At 41.5% G+C, this 19,922-nt stretch overlaps 1 protein-coding gene across 3 annotated transcripts; it reads left to right on the top strand.

Moving 5' to 3' along the window:
* Positions 1-673: 673 nt before the first annotated feature.
* Positions 674-16,270, top strand: LOC115153026 (poly(rC)-binding protein 3-like). 3 transcript variants are annotated; one of them, XM_029698032.1, is made up of 13 exons: positions 674-860; positions 7,128-7,193; positions 8,248-8,364; positions 8,507-8,563; positions 8,724-8,840; positions 9,050-9,181; positions 9,800-9,928; positions 10,321-10,416; positions 12,406-12,447; positions 12,901-12,976; positions 13,615-13,667; positions 14,026-14,195; positions 14,986-16,270. In XM_029698032.1, exons 3-13 carry the CDS (start codon positions 8,287-8,289, stop codon positions 15,344-15,346), a joined length of 1,311 nt encoding a protein of 436 aa, XP_029553892.1. In that variant the 5' UTR covers positions 674-860; positions 7,128-7,193; positions 8,248-8,286; the 3' UTR covers positions 15,347-16,270. The 3 variants fall into 3 exon arrangements, with proteins under 3 accessions (XP_029553892.1, XP_029553891.1, XP_029553894.1); XM_029698031.1 differs by having other exon boundaries at positions 8,303-8,364; XM_029698034.1 differs by lacking the exon at positions 7,128-7,193.
* Positions 16,271-19,922: the final 3,652 nt, after the last annotated feature.

The following is a 19,922-nucleotide window of genomic DNA, read 5'->3' on the forward strand; positions in this document are numbered from 1 at the left end:
ATAATACTGGCTAATGAAAATTAAATACTGTTGCTATTATTAAGGATGTATTTAGTGATAACCATAACAATTCAAATTACTATTCAGTCAATTCAAGGAGTGAATTGAAATGTAATTCAAGAATGTGCATAAACACACACACATTAATGTAGTCATGTACACACACATGTAGAAATGCAATAATAATATTTTTTGATATATGGAGGCCAAAGCACGTGGTCTGGAAGCAAGTGACATGAGACATTCGCAGAGGCCGTTATTGTCTCCTTTCCATGTAGTGAGCAGTAATTAAATATGCCGCTTATGCTTCGCTGATTCATTTCCCTTCACAATTTGGTGGCTCAGCTGAATGCAGCTCTATGGGCAGAAGGGCTGTATTGTATCCATTATGGCCTCATTATGGGTTGTAAAGGGCTTGATGTGGGGGAGGGGTAGAGTAAGGATAAAGCACCCCATGAAGACATTATGGATGTCTCTCTAAACATAACCCATGCAGACACTGTAACCATAGCTCTCTCTGGACAGTGTCCTGCAGAGGAGCCACTTTGCCCTGCCCTCAGGTCTCAGCAGCTAGTGGATCTCTCCACAGAGCAACACCTCTCATGTGCCACTGAAATAGAGAGATGCAGGTTATTTTGCCCTCTGTAGGGGCTTATCTAGGGCTAAGCTAGGGGATGGACAAATAGCAAAGCCAACCTCACTCCAGCCAGTCTAGGGTTGCACAGATAGCCATCTGTCGATTCTCTGTGCAATAACTGACAACAAAGGGGGTTAAACATTTAACGACGACTGTAAAACTAGAGGACTACTCATTCTGGAGAGACGAGGAAGAGGAACTAATATTTATACTAAAACAGCAGGTTAGTGTTTAATACTAATAGTTCTTGTCACATTACAGGCCCCTCAACAAATGGGGCTAACAGAGGATTAGGCTTTCAAATACGTCATGTTTCCCTTGGTAATAATATTGCAAAGAAGAAAACTACAGTAGTCTTATTCAACCATAGACTTTAATCCCCTGTTCTTTTAACGATTTACAAATAAATTGCCCTCTTATCTTGAGTTCTGTAATGTAGACTTACAATAGCCGGCTTCCCTGAGTTGACACATACTTAGCTACCCGTGTCATTAACTTTCTATACCCTTATTGTTAAATGCAAATCAAATCAAAATCAATCTTTATTTGCCACATACGCCGAATACAACAAGTGTAGACTTTACCGTGAAATGCTTACTTAAAAGCTGTTAAACCAACAGTGCAGTTCAAAAAGAAGAAAATATTTACCAAGTAGGCTACAATAAAAAATAATAATAAAAAGTAACACAATAAGAATAACAATAACGAGGCTATATACAGGTGGCACCAGTACCGAGTCAGTGTGCAGGAGTACAGGCTAGTTGAGGTAATCTGTACATGTAGGTGGGGGTGAAGTGACTATGCATAGGTAACAAACAAACAGCGAGTAGCAGCAGTGTACAAGAGGGGGCAATTTTTATGAATTGTTCAGCAGTCTAATGGCTTGGGGGTAGAAGCTGTTGAGGAGCCTTTTGGTCCTAGACTTGACGCTCCGGTACTGCTTGCCGTGTGGTAGCAGAGAATACAGTCTATAACTTGGGTGACTGGAGTCTCTGACAATTTTATGGGCTTTCCTCTGACAACGCCTATTATATATGTACTGGATGGCAGGAAGCTTGGCCCCAATGATGTACCGGGCCGTTCGCACTACCCTCTGTAGCCACTTACGGTCAGATGCCGAGCAGTTCAAATCAAATCAAAGTTTATTTGTCACGTGCGCGGAATACAACAGGTGTAGACCTTGCAGTGAAATGCTTACTTACAGGCTCTAACCAATAGTGCAAAAAAGGTATTAGGTGAACAATAGGTAAGTAAAGAAATAAAACAACAGTAAAAAGACAGGCTATATACAGTAGCGAGGCTATAAAAGTAGTGAGGCTACATACAGACACCGGTTAGTCAGGCTGATTGAGGTAGTATGTACATGTAGATATGGTTAAAGTGACTATGCATATATGATGAACAGAGAGTAGCAGTAGTGTAAAAGAGGGGTTTGTGGGTGGTGGGTGGGACACAATGCAGATTGTCCGGTTAGCCAATGTGCGGGAGCACTGGTTGGTCGGCCCAATTGAGGTAGTATGTACATAAATGTATAGTTATAAAGTGACTATGCATATATGATAAACAGAGAGTAGCAGCAGCATAAAAGAGGGGACTATTAGCACACAATGCAAATAGTCCGGGTAGCCATTTGATACCTGTTCAGGAGTTTTATGGCTTGGGGGTAAATACTGTTGAGAAGCCTTTTTGTTCTAGACTTGTCACTCTGGTACCGCTTTCCATGCGGTAGTAGAGAGAACAGTCTATGACTGGGGTGGCTGGGGTCTTTGACAATTTTTAGGGCTTTCCTCTGACACCGCCTGGTGTAGAGGTCCTGGATGGCAGGCAGCTTAGCCCCAGTGATGTACTGGGCCGTACGCACTACCCTCTGTAGTGCCTTGCAGTCAGAGGCCGAGCAATTGCCGTACCAGGCAGTGATGCAACCAGTCAGGATGCTCTCAATGTTGCAGCTGTAGAACCTATTGAGGATCTCAGGACCCATGCCGAAACTTTTTAGTTTCCTGAGGGGGAATAGTCTTTGTCATGCCCTCTTCATGACTGTCTTGGTGTGTTTGGACCATTCTAGTTTGTTGGTGATGTGGACACCAAGGAACTTGAAGCTCTCAACCTGCTCCACTACAGCCCCGTCGATGAGAATGGGGGCGTGCTCGGTCCTCCTTTTCCTGTAGTCCACAATCATCTCTTTAGTCTTGGTTACGTTGAGGGATAGATTGTTATTCTGGCACCACCCGGCCAGGTCTCTGACCTCCTCCCTATAGGCTGTCTCGTCGTTGTCGGTGATCAGGCCTACCACTGTTGTGTCGTCTGCAAACTTAATGATGGTGTTGGAGTCGTGCCTGGCCATGCAGTCGTGGGTGAACAGGGAGTACAGGAGGGGACTGAGCACGCACCCCTGGGGAGCTCCAGTGTTGAGGATCAGCATGGCAGATGTGTTGCTACCTACCCTCACCAGCTGGGGCCTGTCAGGAAGTCCAGGATTCAGTTGCAGAGTGAGGTGTTTAGTCCCAGGATCCTTAGCTTAGTGATGAGCTTTGAGGGTACTATGGTGTTGAACGCTGAGCTGTAGTCAATGAATAGCATTCTCGCATAAGTGTTCCTTTTATCTAGGTGGAAAAGGGCAGTCTGGAGTGCAATAGAGATTGCATCATCTGTGGATCTGTTTGGGCGGTATGCAAATTGGAGTGGGTCTAGGGTTTCTGGGATAATGGTGTTGATGTGAGCCATTACCAACCTTTCAAAGCACTTCATGGCTACAGACGTGAGTGCTACGGGTCTGTAGTCATTTAGGCAGGTTGCCTTTGTGTTCTTAAGCACAGGGACTATGGTGGTCTGCTTGAAACATGTTGGTATTACAGACTTGTTCAGGGAGAGGTTGAAAATGTCAGTGAAGACACTTGACAGTTGGTCCACGCATGCTTTGAGTACACGTCCTGGTAATCCGTATGGCCCAGCGGCTTTGTGAATGTTGACCTTTTTAAGGGTTTTGTTCAGGGGGCCTCCCGAGTGGCGCAGTGGTCTAAGGCACTGCATCAAAGTGCTAGCTGTGCTGCTAGAGATTCTGGGTTCGAGTCCAGGCTCTGTTGCAGCCGGCCGCAACCGGGAGACCCATGGGGCGGCGCACACTTGGCCCAGCATCGTCCGGGTTAGGGGAGGGTTTGGCCGGCAGGGATATCCTTGTCCTATCACGTACTAGTGACTCCTGTGTGGGCCAGGCGCAGTGCACGAGTCCGTTCGGGAGTTGCAGCGATGAGACAAGACTGTAACTACCAATTGGATACCACAAAATTGGGGTGAAAATACACACACAAAAAATAAGGTTTTGTTCACATCGGCTACCGAGAGCGTTATCACACAGTCATCCAGAACGCCGGTGCTCTCGTGCATGCTTCAGTGTTGCTTGCCTCGAAGCGAGCATAAAAGGCATTTAGCTCGTCTGCTAGGCTCGCGTCACTGGGCAGCTTGTGTCTGGGTTTCCCTTTGTAGTCCGTAATAGTTTTCAAGCCCTGCCACATCCGATGAGCGTCAGAGCCAGTTTTGTTCCATTTTATTCCATGCAGTATTCCATTTTATGTACAGAACTGCATTTTATTGACGAAACTAATATAAAAGTGAGGCTTTAGGTCAAAAATTGTGGTTTTGAGTATAAATATGTTCGCCAATGTTCTATGCCCTTGTACACCAGGAAAACATTTATTTTATCCCCAAGCTTAGATTGGCCTAATCTCGTTGCATGATGTGAGAGGAAGGTTTTAATATACTCCGATGTTACAGAACAGTATTGAGGCCCTATAACGCACAATTAGGGCGCGGGCACACAACACAGTCTCTGAACAAAGTCACTTTTCTTATGATAAATATCTTCCAGAAATGACTATTTCATGAGTATCAAAGATCAAATTCATTATCGATTTTGTGCTCAAGATAAGAGTTAGTCGAGTACATTTGAACACTGAAGTGTAACTGAATTTTGCTCACGAAGATGAAATTGTTATTAAAACCCGTTGTCACTGCACGTGTGTTTGCTGTTGTTTGGGAAAAGCATGAATGATTGAAATATGAGATCATCTGTAAATCATGTTTGTGGCTGCTGCTTTGTATCAGTGTTTTGTTCTAAAGTATTGAGTGGGTGCTGACATGCTAGAGGTGAAAGAAATGGGTCAGAAGGGTCTTAAGCATTAACCAAACAAATCATGGCCTATAGGATTAGGCTGGGATGTTGCTGTTTGTTGGATGCATTTACAGAACCTTAAAATGACACAGAGAAGGGAATCACTCTTGTTAGGCCATATATACAGTGCATTCGGAAGGTATTCAGACCCCTTGATACGTTACAGCCTTATTCTAAAGGGATTAAATAACACAATTTCCTCGGCAATCTACACACAATACCTCACAATGACAAAGCGAAAACAGGTTTTTAGGCATTTTTGCACATTTATAAAAAAACAGAAATACCTTATTTACATAAGTATTCAGACCCTTTGCTATGAGACTCGAAATTGAACTCAGGTACATCCTGTTTCCATTTATCATCCTTGAGATGTTTCTACAACTTGATCGGAGTCCACCTGTGGTAAATTGAATTGATTGGGCATGATTTGGAAGGCATACACCTGTCTATATAAGGTCCCACAGTTGACAGTGCATGTCAGAGCAAGCCATGAGGTCGAAGGAATTGTTCGCAGAGCTCCGAGACAGGATTGTGTCAAGGCACAGATATGAAGAAGCGTACCAAATAATGTCTGCAGCCTTAAAGGTCCGCAAGAACACAATGGCCTTCATCATTCTTAAATGGAAGAAGTTTGGAACCACCAAGACGTGTCCTAGAGCTGGCTGCCCAGCCAAACTAAGCAATCGGGGGAAAAGGGCCTTGGTCAGGGAGGTGATCAAGAACCTGATGGTCACTCTGACAGAGCTCTAGAGTTCCTCTGTGGAGATGGGAACGATCTCTGCAGCACTCCACCAATTAGGCCTTTATGGTAGAGTGGCCAGATGGAAGCCACACTTCAGTAAAAGGCACATGACAGCCCGCTTGGAGTTTGCCAAAAGGCACCTAAAGACTCTCAGACAATGAGAAACAAGATTCTCTGGTCTGATGAAACCAAGATTGAACTCTTTGGCGGAAACCTGGCACCCTCCCTACGGTGAAGGATGATGGTGGCAGCATCATGCTGTGGGGATGTTTTTTGTTTTTCAGCGGCAGGGACTGGGAGACTAGTCAGGATCGAGGCAAAGATGAACAGAGCAAAGTACAGGAAGATTCTTGATGAAAACCTGCTCCAGAGTGCTCAGGACCTCAGGCTTGGGCGAAGGTTCACCTTCCAATAGGACAACGACCCTAAGCACACAGTCAAGACAACGCAGAAGTGGCTTCGGGACAAGTCTCTGAATGTCCTTGAGTGGCCCAGCCAGAGCCCGGACTTGAACCCGATCAAACATCTCTGGAGAGACCTGAAAATAGCTGTGCAGCAACATTCCCCATCCAACCTGACAGAGCTTGAGAGGATCACAAGAGAAGAATGGGAGAAACACCCAAATACAGGTGTGCCAAGCTTGTAGCGTCATACCTAAGAAGACTCATACCTAAGAAGGCTTTAATCGCTGCCATAGGTGCTTCAACAAAGTACTGAGTAAAGGGTCTGAATACGTATGTAAATGTGATATTTCAGTTTTTTATTTTGAATAAATTAGCAAACATTTCTATAAACCAGTTTTTGCTTTGTTATTATTGGGTATTATGTGTAGATTGATGAGGGAAAAGTACAAGTGAATACATTTTAGAATAAGGCTGTAACCTAACAAAATATGGAAAAAGTCAAGGAGTCTGAATACTTTCCGAAGGCACTGTACCCTGCTGGCTGCTCAACAACTCTTTGGATTCCTAATATTGTTATTTGCAACGATAGTATATTATTTTTGCTATGGCCCTTTGTCTGGTATTTGCAACAAGGGAATGTGTGTAGATTTTTGCATTGCTTGCTGGGAATTGACCCAGGCTTGACCTAGCTCTCCAATTGTCCTTGTTCACAAGCAGGAAGTTGAGGACCCTTAAGAAAGCCCACATTTTATTGAATAATTATTATGAATATTGAAGAAATTGTAATGAAACAAATATATGCTGTGTGAATGTGATGATATCCCACTGGGCAAAAATTGGTTGAATCAACCTGGTTTCCACATAATTTCAACTCCAAAAATGAATGTGATGTCGTTGAATCTATGTGGAAAACTGATTGATTTGCAAAAAGTCATCAACGTAAGGGAATTTCATATTTTTTCACCCAACTTTTAACCTAATTCCAATGACAATTAAATGTTTTTGTTGATTTCACGTTGAATTCACATTAGTCGACAACTCAACCAAATGTAAATCCGAACTAGATGTTAAACTGACCTCTGTGCTCAGTGGGATGTTATTGTCAAACTCAAACATTATTTTACTCATGATCATCCTTGTGTGTAATCCTTGTTGCTTCCATGCCTTTTTTAGGTTTGGCATGGCGGCAAAGCGTTGTCTTCATCCATTGGTGTATGCATAGAGATCCTATTAAACTATGTAAGTATCTGAGTGGGGTCAAAGGTCATGCATGAGTCATGTCACACTTTGTAAGATACATAAGTGACAAATACAGTTATGTTTAGAGCATTGTTGTAGCCTTGGGAAATATTTTATATAATTTTGGTTTGTGGAAAAAATTATTCTGTCCAGTTTAGAACAAATTCTCATTTACATTGACTGCCTACACCGGCTAAACCGGGCCGACGCTGGGACAATTGTGCGCCGCCCTATGGGAATCCCAATCATGGCCGGTTGTAATACAGCATGGATTCGAACCAGGGTGTCTGTTGTGACGCCTCTAGTATTGAGATGCAGTGCCTTAGACCGCTGCATTCACCCTCACCAAGTAGCATGTATGTCCATGTTGAGTGTCCTACTTCTGTCTGTGTTATATTCAGAGACATTCCTCTGTGGTTTTGGGTATAGGATGAACGTTACATGCGAACAGTGGGACATTGTTCTCCCACAGTGTGTTATTGGCAGGGCCATATTAGAGACGGTCACACAGACATCACTTGATCTCCAGCCCTGTAGGACTCAAGCAGTTCCTTTTTGTATAATCAAAGAAGAGTCACACATGTTCTGTTTAGCTGGAACTAATGAGGGAGTCCCATGTGAGCATCACACCAAGGGCAAAGCTAATTTTACCCAGTAGCAACTATCAACCGCTAAAACAGGATAATGATCAGCCTTGCATCATCGGGCTAATGATGAAGAAACATGTTACCATGCATGCTTACTGGTATGTGGGCACATTTCACTCTGGAGGCTTGGATTTCACTTTTGAGTTGATATGTGGTGAAAAACTTGACGTCAAAATCAAAGAAAACGGCATTATAGGGAAAACTCTTTCATTGTAAAATGACAAATTAATTGTCTGATTAATTCTGGGAAAGCCTTCCATTAGAGTTGTATTGCCTGCCTGTTATATTGGATACATTTCAAGGGTCGTGCAGGGCTTTTGCATTCTTATCTTATGTTATGATCGACTGAACAAAATCTATTGATTATGCCAGTTTCATGTGAATTGGGTCCCTGTTTGTGTCTACAGAGTGTTGTATGAGTGTCTAGACCGTTGATAAGTGTGAATATGTCTGACAAGGAAGGTGGGGCCTCAGGGGGCGGGCTGAATGTTACCCTCACGTTTCGGCTTCTCATGCACGGGAAGGTAAACGCACGTCTCATCATTACAACATATCCCTCTTCTTTTACATTTTTCTGATTGTCGGATCACGTTACATTATTTATGATTGTTATTGATTTAAGGCTTAGAAAAGTGTACGCTACATTTTTGGGTGTCTCATTAACAGGAAGTGGGCAGCATAATTGGAAAGAAAGGGGAAACCGTCAAAAAGATGAGAGAGGAGGTAAGTCTTATCCTTACAACTGTTATAAAAAAAAAACATGTTTTTTTTTCAATAGAAAGGAAATAAAATGTCAATAGAATTGGAATACAGTGTATACCTTGCTTTCTGGAATAAAGTGTATTTTTACATGACTCACCTAAAACTCTATGAGTGTTTCCAGAGTGGCGCTCGCATCAACATTTCAGAGGGATCTTCTCCTGAGAGGATTGTTACCATCACAGGACCAACAGAGGGCATCTTCAGAGCTTTCTCTATGATCGCTGAGAAGTTTGAGGAGGTAACAAAATACTCTGGTACCATGTACTCTGGTGTGTTAACATCTTGTAAGTACAAAAGTAACTAATTTCCTCACCTTGGGCAACATTTTACTCAAAACTTCCATTGACTTCAATGAATGATACAGTACAAAAGCTCATGATATAATTTCTGAGATTAGACCCCTAGTTTTTGATAACCTTAAAACTGTTGTCGAAATCTCTATTTCAGGACATTACAGCTGCAATGACAAACAGCACGGTAACAAGCCATCCTCCAGTGACACTCCGCCTTGTGTTCCCAGGCAGTCAATGTGGCTCCTTGATAGGGAAAGGAGGCTCCAAGATCAAGGAGATCCGAGAGGTAAAAGAAGCTAGGCCTCAAGCATCTCTCATTTACATTTGTCCAGCGGGAGCTCATTTGATTTAGACTGCTCCCAGATCTGTTTGAGCTGTATAGCCAACTCATGACTTTAGGAGTTGTTTATACAGCACCTATCCGGTGATCCCATCCTAACCTTTCAATCACCCAATGAAACAGCCTCAGGTAAACGAATTACCATGACGCTACAGCACCACACGACACTATTCAGGGAGACTGATAAAGTGTGGAGTACCAAACAATGTGCTCACTCAAAAAGAATGTATGCGTCAAAGGAATGGTTTGCTGAATCTTCACTGTAAACACAGTAAATGAACAATGAGAAGGATTGCACTCTCCGAATAATTGGATGTCAAATATTTATGTTGACATAATCTTGGAACACAGAACCAAATCTTGTGTGCACTGTCCAGCAGTCTGTCACAAGAGACTAATTTGTACAACATGAACGTTGTGCATGTCAAATATAAATATCAGACATTGTACAATTATACAGTATATTTGTGATGTATTCATAATATATGATCTAATGGGCTATGGAATTTTTTGACAAGTAATTCCCTATCTCTGTAATGGACTCCTATTGTATGTTATGTTAAGATCACAGGTGCTCAGGTGCAGGTGGCAGGGGACATGCTGCCGGAATCCACTGAGAGAGCTGTCACTATCTCAGGCACTCCTCAGGCCATCACGCAGTGTGTCAGACACATCTGCTCTGTCATGCTGGAGGTAATCATGCCAACACAATTAACATTATTATAGCATCCAATTAGCTGTTTGGTCAGACTTGAAATGGCTATAGGCTCCATAATGATGGTATTTAACTCAGGTTCACACCATAATAATGGAGGCTACAGACATATCAGACCAATTGATATCAAAGTAATCTAAGAAACAATGCAATCTCACTACCTGCCCCATAGGGTGGCGCACAGTTGGCTCAGCGTCGTCCGGGTTAGGGGAGGGTTTGGCCGGGGTAGGCCGTCATTGTAAATAAGAATTTGTTCTTAACTGGCTTGCCTAGTTAAATGAAGGTTAAATAAAAAAATCAAACCTGTTGTTTGATAGTGATGTGTTTGTCCAATCAGCCATTGCTGTTTGTTGTTTGTTTGTGTCTTCAGTCACCGCCCAAAGGAGCAACAATCCCGTATCGCCCCAAGACCATGCCTGGAGCCGGCCATCCAGTATTTCAACAACAACAACAACATGCCTCACAAGTGAGTACCATTTTTGCATATACAAATGTGACACTTTAATACAAAACAGTAAGGTAAAAAAAAACAACACACACATCAGCCCTTTGGCACTGATGATTGGCAAGTGATGGCAAGTGTCCTTCTCTGTCCTTGCACCCCAATGGTGGAACCAGCTTCCTCCTAAAGCTAGGACCTGCCCATCTTCCAAAAACATCTGAAACCCTACCTCTTCAAAGAGTATCTTAAATAATCCCACAGCACCCCCCATCGGACCCGTCCTCACCCCCTCCCCCCAAATAACTAAATACAGAATAAAATAATAAAAAGGAAAAAATATATATATTTTTTGCCTTTCGTGAACTAACACTCGCACTTGACTTTGCTGATAGCTACTTTGTTGAGGAAAAATGTACTTACTATGACTGATATATGTGGTTGTTCCACTTAGCTATCTTAATAAGATGATTGCACTAACTTGTAAGTTGCTCTGACTAAGAGTGTCTGCTGAATGACGAAAATGAAAAATGTAAATGTATGTGATCAAATATCTTTCTAAGGGTGATGACGTTATGTTCAAGACATTGTCGATCACCTTGCTAAAAAGCCACCATGTTCAAGGCACAGTTTTGAGGATAAGTCTCTTCCATTAGAAATGTTAATGTATGTGTCCATGCTAATGAATTCCTTGAAAATTAACCTGTTATATGACGATAAATGAATTCACATTTGGTCATCTAACTCTGTGGAAGGCTGGAAGGACAGCTACTAGCCACATAATGTTGTTATTGTACATTCATTAACATACCTGCTTGTAATTAAATATGTTAATAAAAATGCAAACTTGGCAACAATCATTCCACTCATTCTAGGAATTACAAATTTTTTAGCACTTTTTTTTACCCCCTTTTTCATGGTATCCAATTGGTAGTTACAGTTTTGTCTCATCGCTGCAACTCCTGTACACTCGGGAGAGGCGAAGGTCGAGAGCCGTGCATCCTCCGAAACACAACCCTGCCAAGCCGCACTGCTTCTTGGCACAATGCCCACTTAACCCGGAAGCCAGCTGCACCAATGTGTCGGAGGAAACACCGTACACCTGGCAACCATGTCAACATGCACTGCGCCCGGCCCGCACAGGAGTCGCTAAGTGCACAATGGGACAAGGACATCCCTGTCGGCCAAACCCTCCCCTAACGACACTGGGCCAATTGTGCGCCGCCCCCTAGGTCTCAAGGTCACGGCCTGGACTTGAACCCAGAACCTCTAGTTAGACCACTGCGCCACTTGGGAGGCTCTCATTCTTGGAATTTCATGGAAATTCATTGCATTTCCTGTTTTTCCAATTTAAATGCAGATTCTGCATTTTCCTGGCCTTTTTCAATTCAGAGTAATCAAGTTATGAAATGTAATTCTGAAGTGAAACACAATGCACAAGCCAAACATCAACCAGAGCATATTTCACCACTAGAGGGAAGAATCTGCATATAAAGATATCTCACCACTATTTGTAGATTGTGAGTGGCCAGATGAGGAGAAATTGCTGCTACAGCCAGTTGATTGAAACATTTATTGCCTCTGGTCAGAGCTGTCATAGAAGTACACAGCTGTTAGTAAGCCCATCTTCCCTTTACAAATAACGGCAACGTACTGATGTGCATCAATGCTAGACAAATATGACGCTTAAACCTCTAACTTTGTCATTTAACATTGTGCATTATGCGCTCTCATCTTACATGTAGCAAAATCCATTGTGACCTTTCACAGTTTAAAAAGAACGAATGGATTACCTTTAGAATAAATTAGGTGTATCGAACCATGGAGGTAGTAGATAAAAGCTTGGGACATTTTTTAAAGGTTTTTACATATTTTGGGGATGTGAATAAAGCAGCATAGAAGCTACATTCAATTCTCATGTGTTGCAACTATTTTGAAAATAATCAAAAAAGGACAAGAGTAAAAATGTTCAAACAGTTATAGTAACCCAATCAAAATTGTATCCCATTTTTTCAGGCCTTCACAATTCAAGGACAGTATGCTTTTCCACATCAAGATGTAAGTGTATTTGTCTGATCCAATAACACCCACCCCAATGACCCACTCCTGCCCACCACCACCGCCTTCCAAGCCAACACTATGCCCTCAGTGCACCAACTAGCAAGGATGAAACACTAGCACTTGCCTGTACTGTAGTCTTTACTAACACTAACATAGCAGCTTGCTTTGTTTCAAAAGAGTGTCAGCAAAGACGGGGACCATAAAGCAAAACTAATGATGACTTGGCCCTTCTTGCTCATAGAAATACCACATGTAATAATGACAAATCAAATCACTTCCATGACAAGCCAGCATGATTCTGATGACAAACGTCATTCTTCACCAAATGAACACACACTTTGAACTCTGTGTTTGAACTTCAGATTGGTTCTGTATTGTAGCCATAGCTGTCATCTCCTCTGAAATAATCCAGTTTGATTGGTTAGTTCTAACTTCCTTCCTACCCTGCAGTTGACCAAGCTTCACCAGTTGGCTATGCAGCATATCCCCCTCCCTTCCCTTGGGCAGAGCAACCCTACCTTCCCTGGTATGTACCCAAGGCTCCCTGGGGAAGTCCATCTATCCCTCTCTCTCTGTCCTCTTTCTTCCACTTTCTGTCCTCCTGTGCTCATCATACCAATCAAAAACCCTCTTCTGCTTTTGGAAGGAGCACATCTTCTTTCCATTATTTTACATGGTTAAGTTCTACTGTATGTCTGAAAAGATAGAGCCATTTCTATATGAAGTGGTAGCCCACATCTTACAGACCCCTCTCCTTGACCTTGGCAATGATTCTCCTCTATTTCTTACATCCTCCATACCGATCCTGAACTATACCACCCCATGTATTCTACCCCACAACAAACAAGCAGCAAATCGAAATAACACAACATTGAAACAGGAAGAATGATTGAATTATCACAATTGCCTAACAGGGTATTGCAACAAAAAAACTATGCATTTCAAATGAAAAATTCCCAGATTGTAATGCTAAGGTCTATTAATAATGCATTAAGGAACTTTGCTCTTTTGTGGTATCATGTTATAGTTTCATGTTAGATGTGCATGCAATGTGACCTGAATTATTTACAGTTGCCAAATAGTTAATGAATGTGATGCCATTATATTCAGTGCATATGGAAATGATGTAGCACTGTCGTTACCATGCTATGTCCCACTCTGCAGGAATGGATGCCTCTGTCCCCACAAGTTCTCAGGAGCTGGCAATACCCAATGACGTAAGTTTTGCTCAGTCTCATCAGCATCATACAATGTACATCATATAGATTACATTCTTTTAGGCACCGGTTTCGCTGCTCTAAAATGAGAATGACAGCTGAAATGGTTGTTTTCCCGAAATGTAAGCCAACGGAATGCTATCTCTCTACATTATGTTCTATTCTTATCTTTAGGTTGACATGTTTCCAAACTGAGAGAAATAAAATTGTCAGATGTCCAAATTGGCAAGGAAAGTGTCAGATGTTCCAACTGGGGAGATAACATTATGGACGATGCAGATGTTTTAATTGGACTGATAATGCATGAGCAACATGCATGACACATCTTTTCATTTTCACTTTCCAATCTTTCCCTCAGCTTATTGGCTGCATAATTGGCAGACACGGCGGCAAGGTCAATGAGATTCGCCAGGTGTCAGGAGCTCACATTAAGATAGCCAGTGCCACGGACGGATCGCCCATGCGCCAAGTCACAATCATAGGCTCTCCGACCAGCATCAATGTGGCACACTACCTCATCAATGCCAGGTAAAACTGCCTCACTACCTCTAACAGGTCAGTTGGGAGTTGTGACCAATAATGCACTACATGACAGACAACTGACAAGACACAACTGACACTAGAGAAGAACAACAGACAAGATAGTCAAACAATAGACAAGATAGTCAAACAATAGACAAGATAGTCAAACAATAGACAAGATAGTCAAACAACAGACAAGATAGTCAAACAACAGACAAGATAGTCTAACAGACAAGATAGTCAAACAACAGACAATATAATCAAATAACAGACAAGATAGTCAAACAACAGACAAGATAGTCAAACAACAGACAAGATAGTCAAACAACAGACAAGGTAGTCAAACAACAGACAAGATAGTCAAACAGACAAGATAATCAAATAACAGACAAGATAGTCTAACAACAGACAAGATAGTCTAACAACAGACAAGATAGTCTAACAACAGACAAGATAATCAAACAAACAATGTTGACATGACGGAAGGATGACATTGTTTTGTTTTAGGGAAAAGCATTACATCTAATCTTAGTGCCTTGGGGTCTACATACAATCAACTGATCCATCCTCACAGAAGCATGAAAACCCTTTTGTCTCATTACTTCTGCTTTTAACACATAACATTCCTCCTTTAATTATTTTTTCCCTATTTCTCACTCTCCTCCCATGCTTTGCCCATTCTCTTTCCTCCTTTCTTTGGATATGCCTCTCTTTAACACCTTTGCTGAATCCTACCCATTTTCTCCCCACCCGATCCTCTCCAAAAAATGACTACTTTCCCTGTATCTGTTTACAGCTTAGAGATGGCTAAATACACCATGCATGCTGCTTCCTCTGCATCACCTGTTGACCTCAACAATATGAGCTTCTCTCAGTCTGTTCCCACTGTCTCCACACCAACCTCTATGGCTGTCATGGCCGCCACCACCCAAGTCCCTGGCACCATTAACATGCACTCCCCCTCCACCTTACAGTCTATCCCCACCCAGCACTATGCTGTCCCCGTTTCCAGTCTACTTGGCATGAAAACGCTCCCTATGCTGGCTATGCACCCAGCAGCTGGCTCAGGCCTTCCACAAGGTCTATCCCCTTACACCACTAAAGTTCCTACTGCTGGCATGAAAAAATCTGACCGCCAGAAATTTGCCCCATATTGACATAATAGGATAAGAATTGATTCCCCCATCTAAAAATGTGTTTGGGGCCAGTACTGCATTCCACTTGTTCCCTGTTGCAAAGCTTGATTAAGTTATATTGACTGTATGATTAAGGATATCTCTACTGATAATGAAACCTGACATTCAGCTACTTTAGTGTATCAGTATAATTGTTTGCAACTGTAAGTGAAGCTAAATACCTCCTAGTGTATCTGAACATACATAAGAATACACAGCCATTTATCAGGCTTACAGTATGTGATGCACAGAAACAGCTGATACTTCCAATATAATCATTTTCTCAGATAGAATGTACTGTACTTTGTTTGGTATCAATGTAAGTAGTTGACCAATGATGTTCTTAGGAAAAGTCCAGTTTCAAACAGGAATTGACGCTGTAGCAGCTGCATACCATTGGTAGGGTTACTTGTTTTATAAAGTAGTTATTACTGTGATGTTTACTGTAACAAGGGTTGTTCCACTCTGTTCCGCTGTCATATTTCCTCATCTCCTCCAATAGGCTCTCGTCAGTGGTAACAGGCTTGGGTGTTCTGTAGTATCCTTGTTGCACATGCAGTGCTGAAAGGATTACCATGAAGCCATATTTGATTCTTGTGGCTTTGACAATATACAATAATCCTGTAGAGTGGGACTGTCCTAACTAACTCATATAGTGCTTTTTTGAGACTTGGTTTTCTCAGAACTGAAGTCCAAATGAACAGAACTCTACAGTCCAATTCATTTTCTACTCTGCTCTCAGTATCTGTGATTGATGCAGCACAATATTGTAACAATGTTATGTTTATGTTTGTGTTTTTAATTAGGGTCTACCCTTAGTTTTGTTGATGAGCTCTTCCAATTTGTTATATTTATCACAACATACATAATGTATTTTAAATAAATTGAGCCTTTTGTGAGTACAAATGGGTATTTTCATTTTTTTTTTTATTGTGCAGCAAAATTAAACAATTCACACTTGAGGTTAGGTTACCCTCAATTTGAATAATTCTTGTTTTGATACAGTGGGTATCATAACTATTCACCCCCCTTTGATTTTTTCACATTTTGTTGTGTTACAAAGTGGGATTGAAATGGATTTTGTGACTTTTTTTGTAATTGATCTAAACAACAAAATACTCCATAATGTAAAGTGAAAAGACAATTATACAAATGTTTACAAATTAATAAAAATGTAATAACTCAAATATATTAGTTGCATAAGTATTCACTCTTTTGGTTAGGCAAGCCTAAATTAGTTTAGGAGTAAAAATGTAGCTTAACAAATCACATGGTAAGTTACATATGGACTCACTCTGTGTGCTTGACTTGAATGACTAACCCTTCCTCTGTCCCCGATACATACAACATCTGTAAGGCCCCTCAGTCAAGTATTGCATTTCAAACACAGATTCAACTACAAAGACCAGGGAGCTTTTCGAAAGCCTCTTAAAGAAGGAAAGTAATGGGTAATAATAACAAATCAGACAATGAATATCTCTTTAAGAAAGGTCAAATTAATAATGATGCTGTGGATGATGTATTAAACCACCCAGACACAACAAAGTTACAGTTGTCCTTCTGAACTGAGATGCAGGACAGGAAGGAAACTGCTGAGGGATGACACAATGAGTCCAATGGTGATTTTAAAACAGCTACAGAGTTCAATGGCTGTGATGGGAGAAAACTGAGGATGGATCAACAACATTGTAGTTATGCTACAATAAGGACCTGCATGAATGAAAAGAAGAGTAGAAATATACAGAATAAAAGATATTCCAAAACATCCTGTACACAAGGCACTAAAGTTATACTGCATACTCTAATCAAGATCTCTAATACTCTAATACTCTAATACTCTAATACTCTAATCAAGATCTCTAATCCTCTAATACTCTAATACTCTAATCAAGATATGTTAGTGTTTCCCTTTTCATTATTTTTGTAAAAACTGTAGATTTTTTTCCCACTTTCACATTACAGAGATCATTGACAAAAAAAGTATAATTAAACCTATTTTAATCCCACTTTGTAACACAATAAAATGTGAAGAAATCCAAGGGAGGGGAATACCTATGATACCCTCTGTACAGTATATCTTTCTCATTCACATGAAGAGTGAGCCAGAATTCAGATATGGTATGGTAATTGAGTCCACAAATACCTTTCCACTTTGCTAGATTCTTTTTCAATAATTTATTGTATACTAAAGTCTATGTTATTTTTGTCAAAATAACCTTTTTCTAGGAACTAACCCTATTTATATCTAGTATTCCTATGGGGGAAATTGTACAGAGTTGCATGACAGTATTCAGGATATGGAGTAACAACACTGCTATATCTTGGCTAGAGTTTGTCATAATAGTTATCGTGATCATACTATACAAAGTCTAATGCAGTTATAGTTAAGTTTGGAGCATGTTTAGATATGCAAACCTTGATAGAGTACTCTGTCGTCTCACTGGTGAAATCTCTGTTGATCGATACGTTTGTATGACTGTTGTGTGCTATTTATTGCATCAGTTGTTCAATTTGTTTTTGTGGTTGGTCACAAATCACATCACAAATCTTCTGTCTGTCAATACCCTAGTCTAAAACCCTAGTTTCTTATGAAATAATATTGCTTTCTGTCAAATGATACACTGTACCTTTAAGCTACAAACAGTGGGCCAGCTGTTATAAATAATAAAACATTTAGATGAACTTGGCTTAACCCAAAACATCAACTCAATATTCAACACTGTTTCTCATGTCCAAATAGTGTATTATTTCCATTCAGGTCTAAAATGCTATTGGTGATAATCAATAGTTAATAGGGGATGGAAATATAATGACAGCGAGTGAAGCCATTTCAACCTTAGGGTGAAGTGTAAATGCAGCAGCCAACTGCCAACAGTGTGCTGTGCTGTGTGCCCTGGGCAGTTAGGAGTTCACAGATTCTTGTTTAATGCTATATTAATGATTTCCCCTATCACCCTGTCACAGGGAAAGGGAAGGGACACTGAATTACTCTAAATAATCAATTATATTAATGCAGTACACACAGTATCGAGAATGAAAAGCATTTTAAGGGCAAAATCACTCTGCAGTGCTGCATATTGCCATACTTAGTTGCCTAGATTTTCAGACAATGACCATAGAGTAAGACATACAGTGGGAGGAAAAGTATTTGATCCCCTGCTGATTTTGAACGTTTGCCCACTGATAAAGAAAGGATCAGCCTATAATTTTAATGGTAGGTTTATTTGAACAGTGAGAGACAGAATAATAACAAAAATATCCAGAAAAACGCATGTCAAAAATGTTATAAATTGATTTGCATTTTAATGAGGGAAAAAAGTATTTGACCCCCTCTCAATCAGAAAGATTTCTGGCTCTCAGGTGTCTTTTATACAGGTAACGAGCTGAGATTAGGAGCACACTCTTAAAGGGAGTGCTCCTAACCGCAGCTTGTTACCTGTAAAAAAGACAACTGGCCACAGAAGCAATCAATCAATCAGATTCCAAACTCTCCACCATGGCCAAGACCAAAGAGCTCTCCAAGGATGTCAGGGACAAGATTGTAGACCTACACAAGGCTGGAATGGGCTACAAGACCATCGCCAAGCAGCTTGGTGAGAAGGTGACAACATTTGGTGCGATTATTCGCAAATGGAAGAAACACAAAAGAACTGTCAATATCCCTCAGCCTGGGGCTCCATGCAAGATCTCACCTTGTGGGGTTGCAATGATCATGAGAACGGTGAGGAATCAGCCGAGAATTACACGTGGGGACCTTGTCAATGATCTCAAGGCAGCTGGGACCATAGTCACCAAGAAAACAATTGGTAACACACTACGCCGCGAAGGACTGAAATCCTGCAGTGCCCGCAAGGTCCACCTGCTCAAGAATACATATACATGCCCGTCTGAAGTTTGCCAATGAACATCTGAATGATTCAGAGGACAACTGGTGAAAGTGTTGTGGTCAGATGAGACCAAAATGGAGCTCTTTGGCATCAGCTCAACTCGCCGTGTTTGGAGGAGGAGGAATGCTGCCTATGACCCCAAGAACACCATCTCCACCGTCAAACATGGAGGTGGAAACATTATGCTTTGGGGGGGGTTTTCTGCTAAGGGGACAGAACAACTTCACCGCATCAAAGGGACGATGGACTGTGCCATGTACCGTCTAATCTTGGGTGAGAACATCCTTCCCACAGCCAGGGCATTGAAAATGGGTCGTGGATGGGTATTCCAGCATGACAATGACCCAAAACACACGGCCGAGGCAACAAAGGAGTGGCTCAAGAAGAAGCACATTAAGGTCCTGGAGTGGCCTAGCCAGTCTCCAGACCTTAATCCCATAGAAAATCTGTGGAGGGAGCTGAAGGTTCGAGTTGCCAAACGTCAGCCTCGAAACTTTAATGACTTGGAGAAGATCTGCAAAGAGGATGGGACAAAATCCCTCCTGAGATGTGTGCAAACCTGGTGGCCAACTACAAGAAACGTCTGACCTCTGTGATTGCCAACAAGGGTTTTGCCACCAAGTACTAAGTCATGTTTTGCAGAGGGGTCAAATACTTATTTTCCCCATTAA

The sequence above is a fragment of the Salmo trutta genome, chromosome 18 (genome assembly GCF_901001165.1).
Source record: "Salmo trutta chromosome 18, fSalTru1.1, whole genome shotgun sequence".
Classification (NCBI taxonomy): Eukaryota; Metazoa; Chordata; class Actinopteri; order Salmoniformes; family Salmonidae; genus Salmo; species Salmo trutta.

Excerpts from the sequence above, each read along its gene's own strand:
- LOC115153026 (XM_029698031.1), top strand. The coding sequence starts at position 7,169 with ATGCATAGAGATCCTATTAAACTAT. Across the intron at positions 8,841-9,049 it reads TCGCTGAGAAGTTTGAGGAG|GACATTACAGCTGCAATGAC; the intron begins GTAACAAAATAC and ends TCTCTATTTCAG. Across the intron at positions 12,448-12,900 it reads ATGCTTTTCCACATCAAGAT|TTGACCAAGCTTCACCAGTT; the intron begins GTAAGTGTATTT and ends CCTACCCTGCAG.